The 26460-nt window shown below is 38.2% G+C and overlaps 1 protein-coding gene across 3 annotated transcripts in view; it reads right to left on the bottom strand.

Annotated features, from left to right (window-relative positions):
• FGF12 (fibroblast growth factor 12) overlaps positions 1-26460 on the bottom strand; it is a 582680-nt gene that overhangs the window by 208462 nt on the left and 347758 nt on the right. For all 3 annotated transcript variants that reach the window (XM_021933889.2, XM_017956078.3, XM_009201958.4), the window contains one exon: positions 2363-2473. In XM_021933889.2, the coding sequence (XP_021789581.1) occupies positions 2363-2473 (111 nt within the window). The remainder of the gene's footprint in view (positions 1-2362; positions 2474-26460) is intronic.

The following is a 26460-nucleotide window of genomic DNA, read 5'->3' on the forward strand; positions in this document are numbered from 1 at the left end:
AAAAAACTAGCCGGGCGAGGTGGCGGGCGCCTGTAGTCCCAGCTACTCGCGAGGCTGAGGCAGGAGAATGGCGGGAACCCGGGAGATGGAGCTTGCAGTGAGCTGAGATCCGGCCACAGCACTCCAGCCTGGGCGACAGAGCCAGACTCCGTCTCAAAAAAAAATAAAATAAAATAAAAAGCTAGTGGTAGGTATCCAGATAAACTTGTATTAATCCTTATATTTTGCACACCTAAATGATTTTAAAAACAATTGATTAAAAAGTGTGTGTGGTAGTTTATCTTAATAAAACATTAGTTTAAATCTGGGAGTTCAGAGAATTTTTTAAAGTACGTATCTGACACAATGCATGCCCTTTGGTGTGTGTGTGTGTATGTGTGTGTGTGTGTGGTAGGCATAATGACATTATGCTAAGAGAGAGATATATATATATGCATGAAGGAAGGTACAAATGTACACGTGGGTGTAGATTTACACGAGCAGTTAACCCAGCATCAACAAAGCAAGCACTGTCAATCATTTTCCTAGAAAGAATGCAGGAAGGATTTGTCCTAGCTTGACCCCAAACCTGCACTTCCACACCCTTCTGTCTTTGCCCCATGATAAATGTCATGCATTTGCAAGATAGTTGGCTGGGTAAAGATAGCATTTTGTAGATTGAATATGGCTAATTGTCTTACTTAGGGATTGATTCTATCTTCATCAATTTATAATTTTTCAATTTTTTTTTAAAGTTAGATGGATGGTGCTGACAGAGACGTTGATATATCATCACCATCTCCAGCCACCACATTTTATAGAAATAAAACCTGAGAACTAGTAATATCTTGGAGTTAGTGCAGATTAAGTGACACAACTAAGTGGTTCCCTGGTTCTTGCATCTGTATTTGTAGCCTCACTAAATCGACATTTAATGACAGATGCAATAAATGAAAATACACGGAGAGAAAACTATCCTGATTCTTCTATACTGAGCTGAAAGCTTTAATCATTTAAAGAATGCTCTCACAAAAACACGCCACCAGTGCAAACCAAAATAAGTCAATCAACAACCCAGCAAAAAATCTGAAAGCAAGAAAACTGAAATGAAATTCTTTATAATAAGATCTTTTATCTATTGTAAATTATATTCTAAATGTGTGATGTTAACTGAACAAAGAATAACTTAGAAAGGGTGGACAAGATCATTTTCATTCTTTAGGAACTTTAAATTTTTCCTCAAATATTTCTTAATAATTTAAAAGACATTTCACTATAAAATATCTAGCTTCCTATATTACTTTATGCAGCTTAGTAGATTATCAGCCTGATCACAAAATTACATCCATCAGAATCACAACTTGTTTGGACAGATATCAATGAGTATTTATTGTGTGCTCAACACTAAAGATCTAACAATGAAGACAGACAAACATTAGGAAACAATATGGCACCATACATAATTTTAGAATGACACGAATTTGCCCTCAGGTATCTGTATATGATTATGCAAAATTTGAAAGTTCTGAGAGCTATCAATCTTGCCTCTGGAGCTTGTATTTGAAATTTTTCTAGACTGCAAATTCATTTTGTCATACCTTGATGATTGCATTTAATTTTTGAACTTGTCAACTCTAAAGTTAGATCACTTAAAAACTATATCCAGAGAAATTATTATTAATCTTTGAATGTTCAGCATTTTTATTTCCCCCAAAAAAATTTAAATTCCATTTCAGGTCTATCAGTCTTCATTATCTTCTTACTGTTATATATATTTATTATATATGCCATATATAATCATGATATTTAAATATATTTTCCTTTTAAAATCAGCAATTTTGCCTTTAACATAAAATAACATATATGTATGTTTTATATATATATATATATAAAACACACACACATATATACACACACACATACATGTACTCAGTATTTACCTTAAGAGGTAATTTTTGTCTGTCAGAAATTGTGTTCTGAGAAATACATAACTTGTTTATTATTGAACTATAACTTGTTCCTCTCTTGGTTCCAGGATTTAAATACCATCCCGTGTTGGAAGATGTGCTTGTATTGTTCTTAGGAGTGTTTATCATCATGCTGCCTACAAACACCATGATGGGAGTATATTCTTGCCCACTGACCAAAGGAAATACCTTTAAGCCTCTTACCTTCTCTTACCTGCATAACCTCCTTCCTATACTGTGTCTTTGCTGCAGGAAATCATAGCAAGAAGGATAAAGGAAAAGACACTAGCTCACTAATAGTTAAATAGTTTGAAAGGCATAGTTTGGTAAGGCAGCTTAGCAATGCTTTAAGTATGAGATACACTGGGCCCCACATTTGATTTGCAATCAGATTGTAAGAAGCTGATGTTTCTTACTGTAGTCGCTGTTTTCGTCCTTGGTCCCATCAATGGTGCCATCTGGGTGCATCTGCAGGAAATATCCCTGCTGGCTGAATAACCTTGTCACAATCCCTTTCAGCTGGGGTTCTGCAAAACAAAATAATTATTCAAATTTTTATTTGGCTTACACAAATGCACACTTACAAATTGTTAAAAACATCCTGTAAGTAAATACGTAAATGCCAATAGCTTAAATATTGAATTACGTATTTGGGAGTTGGGTATTTCAGTAACATATCTATGCTTTTTATTCCATCTAGAGGTAGAGCTATAACACTTTTAGCAACAAACTAAATGCAGATAAATAAAAGCAAATTATGATTAGGAAAATACCGAGACATGCTAAAAAGTGAATTATTTTCCTCCTTTGTACATCTGGTGTCTGACTGCAAGATTTCACCAACATTATAGTCTCATTCCAGAATTATTGTTTAGGCCAAATGCCTCTGTAATTTCTAAGTTTCTAGTAGTCATAACCAGGTTCATAAGACTTCTATTTCTGTAGGATGTCAGCTTTCCATCAGAAGCTCCTGGGTTTTGAATTTGTGATCAAGTTCAGCCAGAAAGAATAGTTTGGATGAGAAGAACCACAGGCAACAGCAAAACTTCCATGGCCATGAGATGACACTGGGAAATATGTGGAAATGCAAATTTCACTTTCACTACATAGTTCTTCAGAGAGGAGCCTCAGTATTCCAAAGTTCATTTCTCCAGTACAAAAAAAAAAAAAAAAAAATCAAGTCATACATATTTCTCTAAGTATTTCAAACCAGAATTGCTCAACTTTTAAAAACCCTCTAAACACAAACACTTTCAAACTAACCTTTGTATAACACATTTGAATTTTTGTGCATCAGCTAATATAAATATTTAAAGCTTTCTCATTGCAGTGCTGGCTGCCAGCAACAATCTAATTTCCACCGCATCACCATTTTTGTCTCTATTGTTGAGCAAAAATGAATTATTCTAGGGCACTTATAGCCCTAATTATTTCATTAAAATGAGGAGAAAAAGAAAAATGCTGCTTCTAGAGATAAAAATTGAGGCAAAGATGGAAATCATATGATTGCTAAAGTAGCAACATGGTATCCTCAGAAGGACAATCACTGAATTTAAGCTAGTCAACTTCATCCTTCACCCATTTTTTCAACTAATCTTTACCAAGAATGCCTTTTTTCTGCCCAGCAATATGGTAGGCACTCTGTGTTACACTGAATGCATTTATTGATGTTTAGGTCTAAAAGAGAATTCTAGTTAAACATTCAATGTGATTAATTCTTTGAGAATTGGCCTACACCCTGTAACAAGTGTCTGTCGCTGGGACTTTTGCACATGTGACTTGATCACATTCACATTATTTGGGAATATGGGGCAATGTCTCTATCAACACGTCTTTTTCACAGCAGTCCTAAGAAGCAAAAGACATGTCAAAGAAATCGGGAATGAGGAAGCAGGCTGATGAGCAAAGAACTGAACTGGAAATTAGGCATTCTAATTAATAGGTAGATATTGTCTTTATGAGTTAAATAAATTCAATTTTTTAAATTTGTGAACTTCAATGTCCTCACCAATAAAAATCTTGAAGTTACACTGAATGATTGTTTGTTCCTTCATGTAAGTCTCTATTTACTTTGAGCACAGTAGAATCCTCTGCCTTGAATGCTGGCAGAAATAGAAGAATGGATTTGTCTTCGATGCACTTCCTCCATAGGCTCATCTATTCCCACAACTATGGACAAGTTGGCTAGCTAACGCTGCAAACAGCTCTCTCTTTTTTTCGAAAAAGAAATTATATTTTAAGTTCTAGGATACATGAGTGCAATGTGCGGGTTTGTTACATATATATACATGTGCTTTGTTGGTTTGCTGCACCCACTAATTCGTCATTTACATTAGGTTTTTCTCCTAATGCTATCCCTCCCCACTCCCCCCACCCCAGACAGGCCCTGGTGTGTGATGTTCCCCTTCCTGTGTCCAAGTGTTCTCATTGCTCAATTCCCACCTATGAGTGAGAACATGCAGCGTTTGGTTTTCTGTCCTTGTGATAGTTGCCGCAAACAGCTCTCTGTGTGCCTCTGCCTTTGGCCGCCTGGCTGACACGCAGCTTTTGATGTGGTAGACTCACCTATAGATTTGAACCTCAAATGCTGTGTGGCCCTGAGCAACTCATCTAACTAACATCTGAGTTTCAAGTTTTTGTACCTATATAGTAAGATTTTTAAAAAGTGCTACTCTATAATCATTGCAAATTTCAAATGAATAATGACAAAGTACGAACTAGAAAACCCATAAAATATACATCCTAATTGAAGTCTACTGTTTCAACTATGAAAATCAAGGACACGGTATAAGGGAGGTAAAAGCAGCATTCTGAGAAAAGAATATGCCTCCAGCTTCTGCTTTAGTAACATATTAACTGAGCTTGTAAAGCCACTAAAGCTAAAAGTACAGGATAGAAAATGATAGAAGGGAGGAAGAGGACAACTTTCTTACAATTCATACTTTATTTCTAATAAGCTCGATAAAGTCACTTTCAGAAGTCATTTTTTATTGGTAATGAGATGCATGGCAGTTCAGTCGTTAAAACCTGTAAATGATTGTTTGTTTTCTTCGCGCTCCTCTTTCTGTACCTGTAATTAAACACTTCTTTAGCCTTGGTTGAGCCATCCCCTGTTGGAGCCCTGGTAATTCAGGTTGGGAACTCCGGCTCAGGATAATGAGCATCAGACTCTGAGCACCCATCTCTGAGAGCAGTGCCAGAACAAGCCCAGAGTCTGCGTTTTAGTTATCTTGTGATATGTGAAAATGAACATCCTATATTATAGAAGTTCCAAAGGAGACTTGATCATCTGTTGAAAAAAAATACCCTGAACATATATAACATAGATGGGGCACAGAAAGCTGTGTAGCCTGACTGGCATCTTTTATGTCTATTACCATCTATCAAGTCTTACCAACCTTTCCAGGTTCAGCTCAACATCACCTCCTCCATGAAGGCTCGACTATCATAAGTGAGGATCTCCTTTATAAGGGGGAAAGCCAGAACATGTTTTGCTCTATTTTAAAGAAAGGAGGTACAAAATGAGACAACTTTTCAGCATATTCAGCATATCTAGCATCCTGGGTACATTCAACGAACGCACATTTATTCGTCAGACTATGCTTGGGGACCCAAGATATGAGTAAAACCGTTGCTGTCCTCAGGGAGCACCCAGTCTAATGCATGAAACATATTTGTGTATAATACTAGTGTGGGAGAGTTGATAAACGAGGAAGTGAATCACAGTGACATGATGTCACCAAGGAGCAAGTGACCAGTTCTGTCTGAAGGTTGGGATAAGACACTTCATCTGTCACTTGAAGAATGAGTAGGACTGCCGTAGGCAAGGAAACCAGAGGAAAGGCATTCCACACAAAACATGACAACTCTGGGCATGATGCAGCCTGGTACAGACAGAATAGAAAAAAGGGTTCTCAAATGCAGACATGCAAGTAAGTGCCTGTTCTCAACAAATGTTCATAACACAACAGTGACACTAAGACAAATAGGGTCAATGGAATAGGTTTTCTATACACCTAATTTTTTTCAGTTTATATGACTCCTTGATTTTAAAATTATGCTCTTCCATTACTATTTTTCTTTTTTTAATGAAATGATGACCATATTATTAGATGGTAGGGGAGGAATGGTTGGTTTGTTCCCTTTTGTGCTCTAAAGTGGTGTGGCAAATACTGCAAGCATTTCACTGAAATCCATTTCCTCTTTTTTCTGGGCACCCAGCTAGACCATATGTCCTAGCCTCCCTTGCAGTTGGGTTTGGCAGATGAATGAGTGTCATATGGAATGTAAGTGGAAGTGATGTGTGCCATTTTCAGGCCAAGGTTTTTAAAAGCAAACATTCTCCTCCACATTCTCTTTTCCTTAACACCGGCCAGATTAAGATAACATAGCCCTGGGGGCTACAGAAGCAACAGAAGGGAAGAACGTTGGGTCCCTGAATAACAGGTAAAGAAAAGATGACAGCCATTGAAACATCTCCCTTGGGCAGTGAACTGAAGAAGAAATAAACTTCCATTGGCTGAGTGTAATGGGCTTTGAACCTCCTGCCAAAAAATACAATACGGAAAGGGAAGGAGACAGTAATATTATGGTGGAGAAACCTAACAAACAAAAGCACTACCTCAGTCAGGTGATCAAGGTTAATATCATCAATTATAAAACATGCTGATAGTATGTACTCTTGAGATTATGTGATGAGAATAGCACTTTACCTCTGTGATCTTCCTCCAAAAAACCCACCTCAGTCTCATTATGAGAAAAAAAATTAGACAAATGCCAATTAAAGAATGTTCTACAAAATACTTGACCAATACTCCTCAAAATGGATTGTTCATAACACAAAGAAGGGATAAATGCTTGAGGTGAGAGATAACCTATTTGCCATGATGTGATTACTATGCATCGTATGTCTGCATCAAAATATCACGTGTACCCTACAAATATATACACCCACCATATACCCATGAAAGTTAAAAGTAAAAAATACAAAAAAAAAAAAACTATCAATGTCATTGAAGAAAACGAGTGTCTAGGAAAAAGTCATAGATAAAAGGAGTCTAAAAAGACATAACAACTAAATGTAATAGGGTATTCTGAATGAGATCCTAGAGCTGAAAAAGAACATTATGTAAAAATGAAGGAAATCTGAATAAAGTATGGATTTTAGTTAAAAATACTGTAATGATATAGATTCTTAATTGTGACAAATATTGTACATTAATGTAAGCTGTTACTATGGGAAATTGGATATAGGGTATATAGGAACTCTGTACTATCTTCACATCTCTATAAATTAAAAAAATTCTGAAATAATAGGTTTATTAAAAATACTAAGTACAGCCAAAAAAGCAAGTAATACATGTTTTCCTCAAAGAGGCCGAGTGATAAAGAAGGTAAAGGATGGGACTTTGGGTTCAATACTGCTTCCCATCAGGATGACATGGCAATTTCAGCAGAAGGTTTGAATTCAGAGCCACTCAGAAAAGCTGACACATGCCAGAGCTATCTAGACGTTCCTGCCAGCTTGACAGTCCATCTAGTGATGCGGAGTATTTCCTAGGTACATGATGGAAACCCAGAACAGAGACAGAGCCAAGGGGTCCCGGTCACACATCTCAGGATGAATATTCAATTATAGGAAATAGGATGAATTTTAGACGTGGAAAGGATCGACACTTTCCTTCATTAGCTTCAAAGGTAAAAAAAAAACCAAAAACCAAAACTCTGGCTGGGAGAGACAGTGTCTTATCCAAGGTCACACAGCTAACACACGGATGAGTTCAGACAAGAACTCAGTTCCTCTAAACGGAATGGACATCATCCCTTCCTTTCCAAAGAGCAAAATTCTTACCGTATTAAAACAGGGTTGGGGAGCAAGAAGGGAGAAGAGAGGAGAGAATAAGGAGGGGAGAGTATCTAGCTGTGCATCAGTTATTAAAGTATGGGTTGATAGAGAAGCAGTTATGGAAAACTGTGCAAGAAATATGTGTATATATAACCTTTGATACTAAAATCTTCTAGGGCCAGCGTATTCACCTATACCCAAACTTCAGAGAAAGATTCTACATATAAACTCCAATCTAAAATGAAAACTATTATAATACTAAGGAAAATTATGTAATGGAGGCCATACCTAGAGAATTAATAGTACTTTTAATAACAATGGCCATATTTTGAACCCATCTCCTTCGTGGCAGGTATGCTTCTGATCATTTTACTATGGTTTTATTTATTATGCATAACAACTGGCTGTATGAGGTACTTTTTTTCTCATTTTTCAGTTTTTTTGAGATTCCAGGAAGATGCATCACTTTTACCCAAAGTCACAGCCACTCTCTAGCACTGTTTAGTCACTTTAAAAAGAATACTGGCAAAACTGGAACATGCCCAGAGGAAAGGGAGCCAAATAAAGAGGGTATAAATGACTGTCGTAGGAAGAATGGCTGAATTAACAGTGGCTGTGCAGTCTAGAAAAGGGGGGATTTGGAGGAATGTGAGAGCCTAGAAAAGGGGGGATCTGGAGAGCTGTCTCCACATTCTTGAAAATCCAAAGAAATAAGAAGCAGCCAATTTGTTCTGAGTGGCTCCGCAGAGATAGACCTCGGGCCAATGGGTGAAAGTTACCAGGTATGCAGATAAAAAAGAACTCTCTGTTAATCGTATTCAAAGAGAGAACAGGTTGCCTAAGGAAAGAGTGAGTTTTCTATCACTGGATATAGCCAGAAAGAAGCAGGAAAACTACAGGTCAGAGCAGCTGTGAAGGACGTGGATGTCTCCAGAGGCTGAGACACTCTGAGTGAGAATGAAAGATCCTTTCTAACCCTGGTGTCCTGGAAAGCTTTGGGATAAGCCGGATGGTCCACTAAATACAATTTCACTTTTCTGTTTCCTTAGTTGGTGCGTAAGACAGGGAATTAAAAACAAGGTTTACCAGGCACCCAGAAAATGCAATCTTCTTTATAAATGTTAAACGTGGATTGTGGAGTAGTTTGATGGGTTCTTTTAATCAGTCTCTTTGGGTTTACAAATAAGCCTTCCGTATTAACATTTAATGTTGTCCACTTGAAGGAACTGAGATTGAGAAGCTGTTAAACGCGATTCTTGTCAAGTGCTTCCGGAGCATTACACTGATGCAGACTTCAAAATTAGATTATTAGGGTTAGAAAATGTTCGTAAGCAAATATATTTCTGACCAATCATGACTAAAGGGGATAGACTAGGGCATATTTACATACCATAAATCAAAGTCTCCGACAAATCAGAAATGAGCTACAGTAAGCATTTGAAAAGGGATAGAACTTACCTGGACTTCTGAACACACTGAAAAATTGCGACTCTACTGAGCTACGGGGATTCATTAAAAATATATGCTATTTAGTAAAGGAGAAGCAGGTCTCAGGCCCCTCATTCACTCAAGAGACTGAGGTGAACAGACCTAGAGGAGCACCTTCCAGAACTGAAAGGATAAGGTTGAAGACGTGTCACTGTAGCCTGGCATAATCTGCTCTGTGGAGTAAAATGAGTCAGGTCCTGTCCGTCATCTTCAACCTCCCCATCGGCCAAATGAAGATGAGAGACACCATGAGCAGCTACCGACCCGAGGGCCATGAATCAACCCCAAAAGTGCTAATATTCCAAGAGGATTCTGTAACTAAGTGCATATCTATTTTTCTTTATCAACAGACACTAATGGCACATTTTTATTTTTAAAAAATGAATATTTATTAAGCAGCAGCCTTTGTGACAATTATTCTTCTGGGCAAAAGGGATAATCAGTGCATGCTAGTAAACCAACTCTCCCCCACCTCCCTCCCCTGCCAGAAAAACAGAGCAGAAAAGAAAATCCAAAACTAGACGTCCATGGGATGATTTCCACGGTGCAAATACTTCAGCTATGACTGATTTAAAACTACTATTTGACATCACTGAACACAGACGTGAAGCTGGAAAGAGGTGAGCACCATCAGCTCAGCTCACCACTGAATATAACAGAGGTAAAAACATAAAGCGTGCATTCTAGTAGGAAGATGGAAAATAAACATATAAACAATAAAATATATAATAAAATGATCATATAAGTGCTATGATGAAAATTAAAGCAATAGAAAAGGATAGAGCATGCAAGGGATGGATGTGCTATTGTCCACAGAATGAATAGAAGATAACATCACAGTGGCTAAAGAAAGCGAGGAAGGAAACCATAAAGGATATCTAACAGAAATGTATTCCAGGAGCAGGGAGCAGCAAGTGTAAAGCAATCCTAATAATTGAAAAGATTAATAACCAACAGATTAGAGGCTCTCTGAAGATCCTTCCTCCATGCCAAGAGTCCACAAACTGTAGCCCTGTGGTTGCCAATTTGGTTAATAAAGTTTTATTAGAGCATGGCCATGCGCATTCACTCATACATTGCCTCTGGCTGCTTTCAAGCTACAACAACAAAGGTGAGTAGTTGCAACAGACACGCTATACCCTGCAAAGACTGACAGCTTTACTAACAGACCCTTTAATGAGAAAGTCCGCCAGCCCTTTCTCTACTTGCTTTCTCTTGCTTCTATAGATACCTCTGCCTGAAATGCAGAACCCCTGCCTTCCTCCTCTGCCCAGGGGTCCTCCGGAGCCTTCTAAGCACTGCTTTCTTCCACAGGGTCTTCCCTGACACCCTGAGGCAAAATTAATCACTTCCTCTTCAGAGCTCCGTGTGCACAGGTTAGGAGAGCTGTGCACTATTTTAGAGGTGCTTGTTTACACCCCCGTCTCTGCTGCTGAACTACGAACTTCTCAGGGCAGAGACCTTATTCATCAACTGTATCCCAGCACCGAACACAGTGCCAGGCACAAGGGAGATGAGGAGTGTCTGTATGCTGAAGGAACGAAAGTAATAAGATATACCTGGCATTTTCCTTGGTCACCTGTGACTTTCAAAGGAGTTCTTCATTTGTGCAAAGAGCTAGCTGCTTACAGCCTTTTAATATAATGCCTCTGGCCTCTAGTGCGTTTCTTCCAATTTTGTCCTGCACACTGAACACAGTCTGACAAGCACAGCAGCCTCCCCGATAAACTGCACAGTCTCCAAAGCCCTGAGTTGCCTCACATTTCAACAGGAATTGAATGACCTTGAGACAGGCAAACCTTAACCTTCATACTGTCTCAAAGCTAAATGGAAAGAAAAAAACCTGCAGTTTTGGAGTTTCCTCTTCACCAAAGCAGTCTGAGCTGTAGAAGACAGGAGACGGAGGGCAGGAAAACTGAGCTAAGATGTGAAATGCCAGTAGGGACAAGGTTTTCGTACCGAGTCAATTTTATTCCTCATAGCATTAGCCCCCTTCCTCCTAGATTCTTCTCTGTAATATGCTCATGAAAATTTAAAATAACTCCAGCACCGTTTATTGACTTCCGATATGCACTAGGTGCTGGGTACAAAGATGAGTAAGATGCAATTCCTGCCTTGAAGGCACCCACGGCCTCATCAGGGAGACACATACACAACTAATCATTATTTCAGTGAACATGAAAAGTGCTGTCATAAATGAACAAACAAAATGCCACGGAATCACAGAATGGGGATGCTAATTTTACCTAGGATGGCAGGTTCTGGGACAAGAAGCAGTTGAAAAAAGCTTTAAAGATGAAGCACCATTTTATAGTTAGCCTAGAATAGGCAGGAGGATTTTGCTTTGAGCAGCACCAGCAGGAGCAAGGGCACAGACGGACACATGTGCTTAGCATGTGCAAGGACCATGCATGTAGATGGGTGTGGTCAGGGTGAAGGAAATACGGGGGTGCATGCAGGGGTTAGAGGCGACAGCAGAAAAGAAGCAGAGTCCAGTACACTTGAGGATCCTTAAGCAAAGCTAATAACAAGTTTTAGTTTATTCCTTAAATCAATGATCTCCAAACTTTTCTAATTATACATCTCTGTCAGTAAAATATTTTAAACCCACAGCCTCCATATATGTACATGTATAATTTATGCCACGTGTATGTGCCACTCTGTAAATTTTGTGTATGATACAAATCAAAATAGGAATTTTAAAATGGGATCAATGATAAACACAAACAAAAGTTGTCATTGCCAGGCATAGTGGTGCACACCTGCAGTCCGAGCTGCTGGGGAGGCTGAGGTGGGAGGATCGCTTGAGCCCAGAAGTTCAAGGCTGCGGTGAGCTATGATTGCATCACTATACTCCAGCCTGGGAGACAGAGTGAGAACCTGTATCTAAAAAAAAGTTGTGATAGTTTTTTTTCATATGCCAATGGCTGTCATGCCCCACATGCTTCAGAGGCCAATGCATTAAGCAATGGGAAAATTGGGAAGGATTTTAAGTCAGGGGCTAAAATTATGAGGGTAGTATTTTAGAAAGTCGAAGTGGGGGACAATAGTGAAGGCTGAGTTAGAATGGGTGATATTGCCGTTATGAGAGCCAGTTACAGAGCTATTCCATATAATACGGGCCTTACGTAGGCAGTGGCAATGGGGATGGAAAAGCTGCCACAGAGGACTGACTTGCTTGGTGTGCTAATGTTTCAGCCACCTTAAGAATGAAAGTCTCATTTCAGTCGTAAATTCAAATCCCGAATCCGAATCCAAATCAATCATTATCTTCCTAAGGGAGCACTATTTAAATGTAGAATATTAATGAAGGTGTGGGTGAAGAAAGCTCAACGCAGGCATTCCCATGAAGCCAAATACCTTCTTGCCTTTTAAGAATCTCTGTTCATGGAGGAGAGTTTGACCCTGGTCAACTTCACCGGATTACAACTCCCTGGTCTTTCTCAAATGATCACCCAGAGAAGTAGACCTGGAATGAATGTGGCTTTCCAGGCAGCTCAAAGAATGTAGACCACAAGACACTTCAAACACAAAGATAATCCTAAAATCTTAAGATTTCAGAGCCAGACAAGCCATTCAGCATAATCGAATTCAAGGCTCATGTTACATATGAAGAAACAAAACGCCAGGGAGAGGGGAAATTCGCATGGCAGCGCATCTTCCAATCCGTGGAGTCAGAGTTCTTTAACATACCAGGATCTTCCAGTTCTGTGCCTCCCAGAGGTTTCCTGATCTTCTCCCAAACTAGCTGCATGGTATCCAGAAAGCTATGTCATTTCTTCATGCACAGCCATACTTTGCTTCTTGTGAAATTGTTTAGATGACTAAGACCCACTCAACTAAAGGCTGTTCTAAGAAATTAGGAATACACATTATAGTGTGCCCTATGACTACGACGCCATGCTCATATGGTAGATTTAACTTTCAGACAGAATTAATGTAGATAGGAAAATCCATGGTTAGTTAAGCAGTAGCAACAGGCAAATCCTCCTGAGTTTCACTCACAGAAAGGAAATGCCAAGGAGTTAACAAATGCCAGGCACTTTATGTGGATTATCTCTGAATTTTCATTGAAATAATTTAAGGCAGGTGCTATCCTTGGGCTTTTTTTCACATAATATTAAGGCACTGAAGCTTACACAGGTTAACTCGCTAGTGCTAAATTACAGAGTTAATCCAGGCCAGAGCCACGGTGGAAGCTTTTTGCTTTACACCTCATTGTTAATCATCAATTGTCTTTTGAAGAACTCTAACATGCTAATATATCTCTCTACTTCTTTAACTGTGACCAGCCCACAAACCTTGTGGAAATCTATAAAGCCAGGGGCCAGGAATAAAAAGCAAACACTAAACTGGAGTTGCAAACATAGCTTTTGGCCTCCTGTCACAAAAAAGTGGCAGGGATGCAGACACTTCTATGCACAGAAAGTCTTCTGTAATAAAAGCATCCTCATTTGGCATAGAAAAATCTTCTCAGTTGGTCTCTTTTTTCACAGACACATCTTTTGGCACCAGAAATAAATGAACAGGACACATTATTTGGGCAAGCACAGGCATGACAGTTCCCTGACATCAGGGGAGCTGCACAAATGTTGGACTTGTCCTGAAACTGCCTTGGATATCAGAGGAGATCTGTTTACCCAGGTTGGCAAGCCTGAGGAATTCCCTCATGCACCCCAAATGTAAATTACCTGCAAGTATATTATTATTGCTGTTAAATGCGATTTTTGTCTATCATCTTTTCATAACATCACACACACAAAAAAATGCTTTGCTTTTGCAGGGTCAACCAGAGTGAGTTCTAGTGGTGTAATAATACTTCTGGCAAAAGAGCAGTTGAGAGTTCCAAGAACATATCCATCAGCCTTGACCCTGGTAAGCTCAGGCACTGTGGTGCAGCGGCATATGCAGGGCAGGGGGATCCAGACATCTGGGGTCTAATTCCAATTGTTTGCTCCTCTCCTTCCCCACTGCCTCCACCTTTGTTCAGGCCATCAAGTGCTCCGGGCTAGATTCCACTAATAGCCTCCTCACTAACACTCTTTCCCTTCCAAACCACACTACAGTCAAGGTAATATTTTACAATATAAATTGGATCATGCCACTCTTCTGCTTAAACTCTTTAGCAGCTTCCCATTTCATTTACAATAAAACGTCAGACCCTTAGCATGGCCGGGAGAGCTTTGCACCATCTGGCTCCTGCCTACGGTTTCATCATCATCTCGATTTACTCTCTCCCTGGCTCACTAAGCTCTAGGCACATGTGCCCTCTTTCTGTTCAGACCTAGGGATTTTTGCACATGTATTTCCCTCTGCCTGGATTGATTTCTTCCTGAAATAAATTCAAGTCACTGCATAAATACAACTTCATAGAGGTCTTGTCTAGGCCTCCAACCTAAATCTGCCTCCACACTTGTACAGATATTATCTGGCAGCACACTGTTGTTTTGTTTTGTTTTTTCCTCCCTTCATTGCAGCTAGTCCAATTTGTAACTAGATAGCTACTTCTCTTTGTTGTTTACTGTCTATTTCCCACGCTAGACTGTAGCATCCCTGAGGGTGAGGCCATGTAACTTGTATTTATTACAAAATACCTAGTTCTTAGCATAGTGCCTAGTAACACATAGGAAGCAAACATAGTTTTTTTCAGTGACCTAGTTTCTTCTCTCTGGGCTTCAGGTTTCATCTATAAAACAACTGTATTGGAAGAGTTCAGTGGCTCCAAGTCTAGGTCCCAGAAACCTGAGGGACTCTCAGGTCAAGAGAGATACTTACAAGCTATTTTTAATAAGTTAGAATTAAAAATGGATAAAATATTTTTAATAGATACATCTCTTACCACTGTCAATCAATGAAGATTATTAAAATGTCAATTAAATTATAATCTAGACAAACTACACTAATACAATTAATTTATTACTTGATAGTACATCACACAAAAGAGCACTGAAAATATTTATCAAATGTGGCTAACACACACACTCTAAATGTGTAAACATGGGTTGGGTACTGTAACTCATTCATTTTGGGAGGCTCTTAGGGACAAGTGAAACAGGTATAAGGAACTGCCACTGTGACTGATAATGATGGACTGTGACATAGAGGCTAAGATCTCATGAATAAAGAAACCAGTGTTTTCAGACAAAGTGCTAGGACAATACTTTCAAGGGTGGCTGATCTGATTGTAGATACACATGACCAAAAGTCTACTTCTCTCATGGCCGACTCCAAGAAGCATATTTCAGGATTCAGTACAGCAAGGATTGATCTAGTCATAGCTAAGGATTCTCAAACCTTATGGAGAAGGCCAGCTTGACTTTAACACCTATAACCTATTTTAAAACTTGAAACAGTTTCCCATTAACATGTCACACGTTGTATGAAGAAAAGGCATGATTTGTCAACAAATAATTTTTAAAGGGCACATGTTTGGGAGAACAACTAAACATTAAAATGTATGTTGAATTTTGTTTATGTGTTACAGAATCAAAAATATAAAAACATTGGGTTTTTTGTTTGGTGCTTCAAAATCTTGTACTTTGTTTTATAAAAACTGGTTTAATTTTAGAATGTCTGTGTTTTCTTTCTAGTGACCACATAAGATTAAAAAACTGAAACTCTTCCCAAGTATGTATCCACACATAATCCATTCCGTCCATCGATCACCTCTGTAGTCATAAATGGAAAAACAAATTAGATACAACGTTCATAAGATTTTCTTCTTTAACTCTGACATTGAGGCTCTAAAAACATCTATTTGTAGCACATAGGAATTTTTATTAGTAAATTTAATTTGCTTTGATGAAGATTATCTTGATTATGATTTGAAGATTTATTATAATTTTACCTATCCATTAACAGTTTTATTAATTTGAATTACCTTTTTAACAGGAAATATTTCAAACATGCAGAAAACAGAAAAATAATAATAACCTTTAATAGTGCTTACCATGAGCCAGGGACTCAAATGATTTCTATGTCTAGTACTTACTCATTCCATCTTTGCATTACCTCTACGAAGTTAGTACTTTTTTCTCTCGTTTTATAGATGCTAATACTAAGGTGTAAGTGAAGTGAGTGCCCAATGGCTCGCCCATATTTCATAAGTAGAAGGGCTGTAAGGGTTTGAGCACAGGCAGCCTGGCTCCAGAACCCACAGAACAGATTATCATTCTCACTGCCTCTCAAACAACCATGTACTCATCACCCATATTTAACAAACACTAGCATTTTCCATAATTGCCTCAAATCGTTTTATAGAATCAAACCATTACAGTCATCTCTTTAATTCCATTCCATTATTTTGCTAGCGAGATGCAACCATATTTCTGAATTTGGGAGGTAGCATTCCTATTCATATTTTTGTGCCTGTACTCCCTCTGTAAATATCCACAAAAAGTACCTACTGCGTTTTGTGCATTGTGCATTTTAACATAAAAATGTGCCATGTATATTATCAAGCAATTTGATTATCTCATTCAACATTGTATTAATACCATGTATTTGGATTTTGAATTTTCATCTGATTTGAAATTCCCATAATAAATGACTATAATCATTTTGCCTTAACTTTAATTTTCTGATTTAGCTGTTTTTATTTCTATCATCTTAGTTTGTGGTATTTATTACGCATTTCTTTGCTTCTTTATTTTATCCTTATGTTAATTAGATTGATTTAGTCTCCCTTATACTCCCTCCAATTTTTCCCTTTATCTTGAATTGGAAATTACAGTTCTGTTTCTATTGTTTTAGTAGTAACCCTTACACATCTAAATAAATTTGTAGTTTAACAAAATCCAAATTTAACTGTTAATTACTAAGCTTTTATCAAATAATGCAAATGGCCAAAAACTCAAATCCACATATTTCTATTACTGTCTAGTATTTTAGTTCTATTTTCTTTTTAAACCCATGAAATGCTCGTCATAAGATTTTTTTCATTTATCATGATAGATTTACAAACATGTTTACCATCTTTTTCACTCACCATTGTAACCCCTCATTCCCCCTAGACTCAACCCCCTCTTTGTGAACCAATAAAGAACCAATCTATTAAAGTGTAAAAATGTCTCAGTGTTTGGCATTACATTTGTTTATTTCTTCCTCTCTCTTTTTGATTGTAATTAACTGGACACATAACATCAAAAAGATGCTTATTTCCCCTCAGTACTCTGAAAAAAAATTTCACCATCTTCTAGCAACTATTGTTGCTGACAAGTCTACAATCTATCTTTCATTTGTAGTTAATCTGTCTCTTCTCTCTGACTTCTTTTAAAATATTGTATCTTCATCAAAATGTGATTTTATAATATTACTATAATATTCCCAGGTGTGGATTGTTTTAAGAATCCACATGATGGGAAAAGTCCTTATGAATTTTTGTGTTTTGCAAATTCTCTATCTTAATCTCTTTGATTATAGATGATCTGGTATTGTACCTTTTCTCCTTTCCCAGGACTCCTTTGAAATGCATGTTAGAGCTTCTCTATACATACTTCCTATCTCTTAAAATCTCATTCAATGTTTTCCATCTATTAATCTCTCAGAAGAATTGATTTGTTTGCTTTCATTTCCAATTCAATCATTTTCTCTTCTATTATTTAGCGCCTATTTTTGAACACACACATAAGCTTTCTTTCTTACAACTGTAATTGCTATATAATTATTATTTAATTAATTAATTTATTTATTTATTTATTTATTTATTTGAGACAGAGTTTCACTCTTGTTGCCCAGGCTAGAGTGCAATGGCGTGATCTTGGCTGACCACAACCTCCGCCTCCCAGGTTCAAACAATTCTCCTACCTCAGCCTCCCACGTAGCTGGGATTACAGGCATGCGCCACCACGCCCAGCTACTTTTGTATTTTTAGTAGAGACGGGGTTGCTCCATGTTGGTCAGGCTGGTCTGAAACTCCCGGCCTCAGGGGATCCGCCTGCTTTGGCCTCCCAAAGTGCTGGGATGACAGGCGTGAGCCACCACGCCTGGCTGCTATATAATTATTTTTTTTTAAAATTCACCTTTTTTTCTATACTGCCCTTTTCCTGTCTTGTGATTTCTGCTTCATTTAATTAATAAACATTTTAAATACTATTTTAAAAACTCATTTTAGATTCATCTTAATATCTACAACTCTGGGGTATGAATTATGCAATTTGTTGTGCTTTACTCTTCTTTTTGGTGGTTTATATCCTTACATGGTTTCAGTTATCAGACTGAGATTTTCCTCAGAGAAAGCTGTGCTGTTTTGTGTTTCCCTGGACTGTGAAACCCATGGAAAGGCTTTGTTTTGGCCTCTTGTAGTACTTTGCGGATTTCCCCAGCTAGAGAGAAGTTCTTATGTTAGCTTCTCAGTCTGGAATTCCAACTTAACAAGGAGAGTTTGATATTGAACCTCACCCAGGAAGTGGTTCTCGTTTGGGTTTCTAATTCCTCACAGACAACACTTCCCACCCATTGCTCTAGGTGGACACATCAAGTTCTTTTTAGTTTTCCTGGGCAGATAGGAATTTTTCTAGATCACCGTCTCTCAGACGGAGCACTGCCTCTGACATCCAGTCTCCTGTGCCCACATAAAGGTTAAGCCCAATGCTCACCTGTTGATGCCTATGCCGTTCTAGTAATCGCCACCTGAAGTACAGAAACTCAGTTCCTGCTCGTCTCGATAAATATAAATTCCCTCTTCTTTTCTGGCACGTAGTGATTTCCCCTTTTTGGTTTTGAGTGCAACTATGCATTTTAATTTTTGTTGTTATGTTTTCTCCAGCAGATTCACCAATTTTAAGTGGGAGGCGGAATCATTTCGTAACAGCTCGGATTACAATGGTCGAAGTCTTATTTCGGCATCGATGTTTATTATGCCTCTAACAAGTGGCACATTATGGGGGTAACATCAAAACTGTGTAATATTCAAAATTATCATTGTGGCTAGAACTGTGCAAACAGGACATAAAAACACTCTGAAGGACTGAGTCATGAACACATCTGCCGGATCCCTTCCAAGTGTCAGGTATTTAGTAGTTGAGAGTCTCCAGGGTCAGACACTATCCAAGGAGCTTGGGATACAATAGGGAGCTTATTAGTTTATGTTCCCAAATTTTAAATCTTAAAGGAAAAATAATTTTTGAATAGTTTATTCTATTGCTTTAAGGAAAATAACATATTTGAAGAGATGTTTTCCTTAGAGAATTGCAAACCACCAGTCAGGAAAGCTGTTCTTATTCCCACTCCTTAGAAGAAATAGAACCCTAGTGCAGGAAAAAATGACTTTTCTGATATTACACATTGATCAAAGTTAGATGAGATCCCTTTCTTCTATTTCCTCCTTCCTTCCTTCCTTCCTTCCTTCTTTCCTTCCTTCCTTTCTCTCTCACTCTCTCTCTCTCTTTCTTTTCTTTCTTTCTCTCTCTCTTTTTTTTCTCAGTGTCTCACTCTGTCGGCCAGGCTGGAGTGTAGTGGTGAGACCACAGCTCACTGCAGCCTCCAACTCCTGAGCTCAGGAGATTCTCCCGCCTAAGCCTCCTGAGTAGCTGGGACTATAGGCGCGTGCTACCATGCCTAGCTAATGTTTGTATTTTTGTAAAGACAGGGTTTCTGCCATGTTGCCCAAGCTGGTCTTGAACACCTGGGCTCATGCCATCCGCCCACCTCAGCCTCCCAAAGTGCTGGGATTACAGGTATAAGCCACTGTGCCTGGTCTCCTCTAACTATTAAAATAACTATCCCCAAAATGCAAAGATACAGACATAACTACTTTTGTAACTGGAAATTTAAATAGGTAAACCTTAGATTATTCATAAACATAATTTTAGCAAACTTCAATTTAAGATTTCCAAAAGTAAGGGAGCAGGGATTCATTTTTGTCATTTTAGCAAACAGCTCTTTAAGAATATTCTTTGGTATAAGTTTACATTCTGATTTAAGAAAATCACATTTATTTTTTGTTTCTTGTTTCATTTTTAATCCTTTTTCTCCAAACCCCAAGAATCAAAAGCACTTTTTTGGGGGGATCTGGGGGGGGTAGGTATGGGGTTGTGGGCTATATATATATTTTAACTTTTATTTTAGGTTCAGGGATACATATGCAGGTTTTTTATACAGGTAGACTCATGCCATGGTGGGGAAGGGGGCTGTTGTACAGATTATTTCTTCACCCAGGTACTAAGCCTAGTACCCAATAGTTATTTTTTCTGCTCCTCTCCCTCCTCCGAACCTCTGCCCTCAAAAAGGTCCTAGAGTCTGTTGTTCCTTTCTTTGTGTCCATGATTTCTCATCATTTAGCTCTCACTTATAAGTGAGAACATATGGTATTTGGTTTTCTGTTCCTGCATTAGTCTAAGAATAATGGCCTCCAGCTCTATCAGTGTTCCCGCTAAAGACATTATTTCATTTTTTATGGCTGCATAGTATTCCATGGTGTATATGTACCACATTTTCTTTATCCAATCCACCACTGATGGGTATATAGGTCGTTGTATGACTTTGCTATCGTGAATTGCAAAAGCAGCCATTCAGCTTCCATAATTCATACCTATGTTTCCCAAATGACTATGTGATAAATACATGTGTATATGACTATTTAATAAATATATTAATAAATACAAATAAAATCATGTATTCTGGAGATAAGCTAAGAAACTGTCATTTTGTGTGGGGCAAGGGATATATAAGAAATCCCTACACCTTCTACTCAATTTTGCTGTGAACCTGAAACTGCTCTTAAAAAAAAAAAAAAAAAAGTCTATTTTTTAAAAATGTCCTTTTATACTCTGTTATCTTCAACAACAAAAGGAAAAAAATATAAAGACATGAGGGACACTGAAAGAGCTCTCAGTCCTTTGGGGAATCGTTAGCAAAGCAATAATATTTACAAAGTGGCTATTTCCCAGAATGACATCGAAATTTCACATATACGCATGCACGCACATGCAAACACATGCATTCGCACACAAATAGATAACTGTGGATTTTTATTAAGTTTAACATACCTAAGGATGCTGCCTTATTTACTCAATTTAACAATAGTAAGTCACCACATTTTGGAACCAATATACTCTCAGGAGAAGTCCGCAGAAAGAACACTGCTCTAGGATTCAGGAGGCTTAAGTCCCAGTCCCGGCTTTGCCATTCACTCCATTACTCAGCTTTCTAAAGGAATTGGATCATCAAGATCTTTTTTAGCTCTTTTGTTCTATGGCTTTAAAACAATAATGGTGGCAATGATAAGACACTGACTTACGATTATATTATATTTTAGTTATTGGGTACCATAAAGTACCCAGATTTGAACACGTTCAAACACCACAGTGGTATATAACATACTTTTTATAGCTCACTGCTTGGGAAAATAAATAACCGGAAATTAATAACAAGATTTAAATTAAAGGCTATGCCAGAAATCTCTAAGAATAGTAAATCAGATCCAACTTTAGGCAATAATAATTAATATTCACTAATAATTAAATGGGTGATGTGTAGTTTCAGTTCCAGGTGTCCAAGCTTCCCCTCCTTGTCTCATTATTAAGAATTACAATTGACTGCACTGCAGATAAACCTTTAGGCAAAGTATATTTCATCTGTTTGCTTAATAGACTGGTATCTTCTTAAAATTCAGAGTTCTGGACTTAATATCGGTTGTGAGATAATTTATGGTTGATTTCAACATTTTCTATCACATTAGAAAAATTTCCAAGTTTATTTCAAAGCTTGAAATCTTATCAATTTTCATTTGCCTAAATGAAAACATAACAAACCACATTCTAGAATCTAGCAAAGAAAGTATAGATGGTGCCTACTATAGTATAAGTTCATGAGAGAGAAAAAATAATCTAACTATAAATAAATGCTCTACACCATAAAACACTATTAAATGGTAACAATTATTTTATTTCGAAAATAGTGTTTATGTACAGAAATTCTAATTTCTGATAGCAAGATAGTAAGGCAAAATCAGAAAAACTCGCCCCTGATTGTCCAGTAAAAAGTAGAGTACAACTTGTTAGATTTCATAGCACATTGTTAAAAATAGTCACCTCAGCCGGACGCGGTGGCTCAAGCCTGTAATCCCAGCACTTTGGGAGGCTGAGGCGGGTGGATCACAAGGTCAGGAGATCGAGACAATTCTGGCTAACACGGTGAAACCCTGTCTCTACTAAAAATGCAAAAAATTAGCCGGCCATGGCGGCGGGCGCCTGTAGTCCCAGCTACTCGGGAGGCTGAGGCAGGAGAATGGTGTGAACCCTGGAGGCGGAGCTTGCAGTGAGCTGAGATCACGCCACTGCACTCTAGCCTGGGCGACAGAGCGAGATTCCGCCTCAAAAAAAAAAAAAAAAAAAAAAAAAAGTCACTTCATTTCACCAGAACGGCTTTTCTCTCCCTTGGGATCTAATAGCAAGGGAAAGAATGCTGAGTTTCATGCCTAGGCCAGTACTATCCAATAGCAACATGATGCAAACCCCACGTAAGTATTTTCAAACATTTCTAGCACTCATATTTAAATAAGCACAATATATAGGTGAAAGTAGATATTCTATTTATATAGAGTATATATTTATATACAGTATTCTATTTATATATAGTATACATTTAATGGCATATTCTATTTAACATAATGTATCCCAAATTAGTAGTCAATATAGAAATTATTGCAATATCATACATTCATTTTCTTCATGCTAAGTCTGCAAAACACACTGTGTGTTTTGCAATCACAGTGTATCTCAGTTGAACTAGCCACTTTCAAGTGCTCGAAAGCCACATGTTGCTGGTGGCTACCATATTGCATAGCACAGCCCTAGATTGTTGGACATCTTGACAGACACATTTCTCCAAGCAGCACCTAACCACTTATTATACAAAGCAACAATGATCTTGACGACCTTGTTAATACTGATAACAAGGTACAGGTAATCAAAGACCACGTACAATCTACATACCAATACATACCAAATATGGTGCAAGCAAAAATTATATCCTAAACCTACTGCCTGCCTGCCTTCATTCCTTCCATCCTAACCTTGATCTTTCCTTCCACCAATGCCCTGGTCTTGATACCACGCCAAAGAACACAACTATGAACAAGGCGGGATGGCTACTGTCCTCATGAAATTGACCCTCTTGTCAAAAAGAAAGAAATTAAATAAATCGTTCCACAATCAGTTATTATAATTCCAAATATGAGAAGTGTTCTGAAGGAGTCCTGGCTGCTATGGAGGTTGAACCTCACCTAATCCCTAGGGAGTCAAAAATGGCTCCCTCAGGATAGAACACTGAAGATGAGTGTAGAGAAAAAGGAATGAGCTAGAGGAAGTGAGTACGTGTCAGAAAAACTGAGGAGCAAAAAATAATGACATTCCACACAAGGACAGAAGTAAAAGAAAAGGCTCAAGGTCAGAAAGGACTTTTTGATGAATGTAAACAACGGAAAGTGTGGCTGGAGTTTAAAGACCAAGAGTCTGGACAGTGGCTCAAGAGGAGTTCAGATCATTTGGAATGTGATAGAGCACGGCGGAAGAAGCAGTGTGAAAGCAAGGGTCATCTGGAAAATTCTGAATGGAAAAAGGCAGACACATAGGACATATAGGAAGTGTGATGTATACTCACATAACGCTTTTTTTTTTTTTGAGATGGAGTCTTGCTCTGTCACCAGGCTCGAGTGCAGTGCCGCAATTTCAGCTCACTGCAACCTCGACCTCCCGGGTTCAAGTCATTCTCGTGCCTCAGCCTCCTGAGTAGCTGGGATTACAGGCATGTGCCACCATGCCCAGATAATCTTTCGTATTTTTCGCAGAGACGGGGTTTCACCGTGTTAGCCAGGATGGTCTCGTTCTCCTGACCATGTGATTCACTCACCTTGGCATCTCAAAGTGTTGGGATTACAGGCATGAGCCACCACGCCCGGCCTAGCATAACACTTTCTATTGAGCTTGTCCATTAACCAAATGCTACACCACAGTTCATCACCCTGTACCCACCTTGCCAATGGTGTAGAACTTCAAATATATAGCCATAAAACCTAAACACCATGGCACAAATCTAGCCTTTTATTTTATCTACCTTTGTCCAAGAATAATGGCCTTTCTTTGCTTACCAATTATTAGTGTGGTCTTCTCTATTAGCTATAGTAACAAAAAAAAATACATTGCTATAAGAAACAGTCAGTTGCGCAAAACAGCTGGTTTACCCAAGCAATAACATGGTTTTTCCTTCCTTTGCTATAACTAACATAGAGCAAGTAATCAAACAAAAGAGGTTGGTTCTAAATAAATTAAAATTGTGTAACAGTTATAATTCATAATTATATAAGACATATTCATCATTTCTGTTTAATAAGCTGTATTACCCCAAAATATACAATTATTGAATTTGAATGTAAATTACCCTGTAAAAGAAATGCCTACATTTTAAACTTTTCACTTTTATGAGGAGTAATGGCAAGTCACTGAAAAGTTTTAAGGGTAAGAACGGTATCTAAGCTGTACTTTAAAAGCTCAGTAGCGGCTGACAGCAAGAGAACAGATAGGAGGATGAGCAGGGAGACAAGTGAGAAAGTAACAACACGGCCAGTCAAGAGATGCCAGTGACTTGGATTAAGGAGTGTTTGTGAAGATGTAAAATTGTCTTGACTTAGTTATTAATTGCATGTGGGCAAAAAGGGAAATGTGTGGGAGGGCAGTAAAAATAGAAAGTGGAAGTACGTAATCATGGCACAGACGGCATCTTCTTAGAAGACAGCAAAGTAGATCCTTCACTGGTCTATCTCCCCCAAACTAACATATACACCCCAGCATGGCATGGGAGACAAAACCCAGAGTTGATACTTTTCTGAGCTGATGAACATACTTCTCTCCTTGTGAGCGGCACTGACTACTGAGCTCGGCATGCCTCTGTGAGAAATGAGAGAGCCAATTCGGAGGCTGCACATGCTATAAGAAATTGTATCCTTGCTGTTGCGTGTCCTCTTTATAATATTCACGTGCTGATGTGACAGTAAACCAGAGGGGGAAAAGGCAGTCAAGGCAGTCTTAAATAAAACAAGTTATTCTCACAAGTCTTTGAACTCAGATAAACTTCTGAGGTCAGAACTCCCTTAACATGACATGGTTCCAAGGATTCTAAAAAAAAAAAAAAAAAAAAAAAAAAAAAAAAAAGATTAAAAAAAAAACTTACTGCTATAGGTAACATAGAAGACCACACTAATAATTAGAAAGGAAAGAAAGGCCATTATTCTTAGACAAAGGTAGATGAAATCAAAGGCTAAATTTGTGCAAAGGTGTTTAGGTTTTACGCCTGTATATTTGAGGTTCTACATCATTGGCAAAGTGGGTACAAGGTACCCACTTTGTTTAAACATGATAACCACATCATTTGAGGAGGGAACTATTAGAAGAGGAACAGATGTAGAAATAAACCTGCGAATTAAGTGTAGGATATTTTCAGTTGGAGGCACCGAACGGAGTCGGATTTACAGGTTTAGAACTCAGGAGAGAAGTCTTGCCTGAAGATACAAATGTGGCAGGAGTTGACGTTTTGATAAATAAAGCCATGAAAGTACAAAGCGAGTGTTTAAGATCCAGGACTCAGCCTTGGATCTCTAAAGATGGAAAAGAGTGTAAACTGCTTAAGGAGACTTAGGAGAAACCAGAAAAGTGGGAGTAAAGAATATTTCAAAAACAGGAATCAACCAGCTGTGTTGACTGCTGTCAAGAAATCACAGAAATGAGGGCTGCAAAGTATCCACTAGATTTGGTAAATTAGACGTCATTGGTAACGGTGGCAAGAAGAGTATTGTTAGTGTTAGTGTTGAGTGCAAATGCCAGATTAGAAAAAGATGAGATATAAGTGAGAGGTAAAGAAAAGCCAACAGTGAATACACAGAATTTGTTAAAAGGTTAAAAATCAAAAAGAAGAAATGTAGGCGCTCTTTCAGTCCTGAAAAAGGATTGGGACTATTGATATTTTATAAAGATTTAAGCATATTAAATTGAAAACAGCAAGAAGCTAGGAGAGAGGGGATGAAAGGTGATGTATCTTCCTTACGAAGGTGAGAGGGGATGAGATTTAGAACACAGGAGATTGGTCTTAGCTAGAAGAAATAACATCTTCATTCTAACAGAAGGAAAGAAGGATAGAACAGATGTTAATTTGCTTATTCAGATGCAAAAGTGCTAAGGAGCTCCCAAA

Source organism: Papio anubis, chromosome 2 (genome assembly GCF_008728515.1).
Source record: "Papio anubis isolate 15944 chromosome 2, Panubis1.0, whole genome shotgun sequence".
NCBI lineage: Eukaryota > Metazoa > Chordata > Mammalia > Primates > Cercopithecidae > Papio > Papio anubis.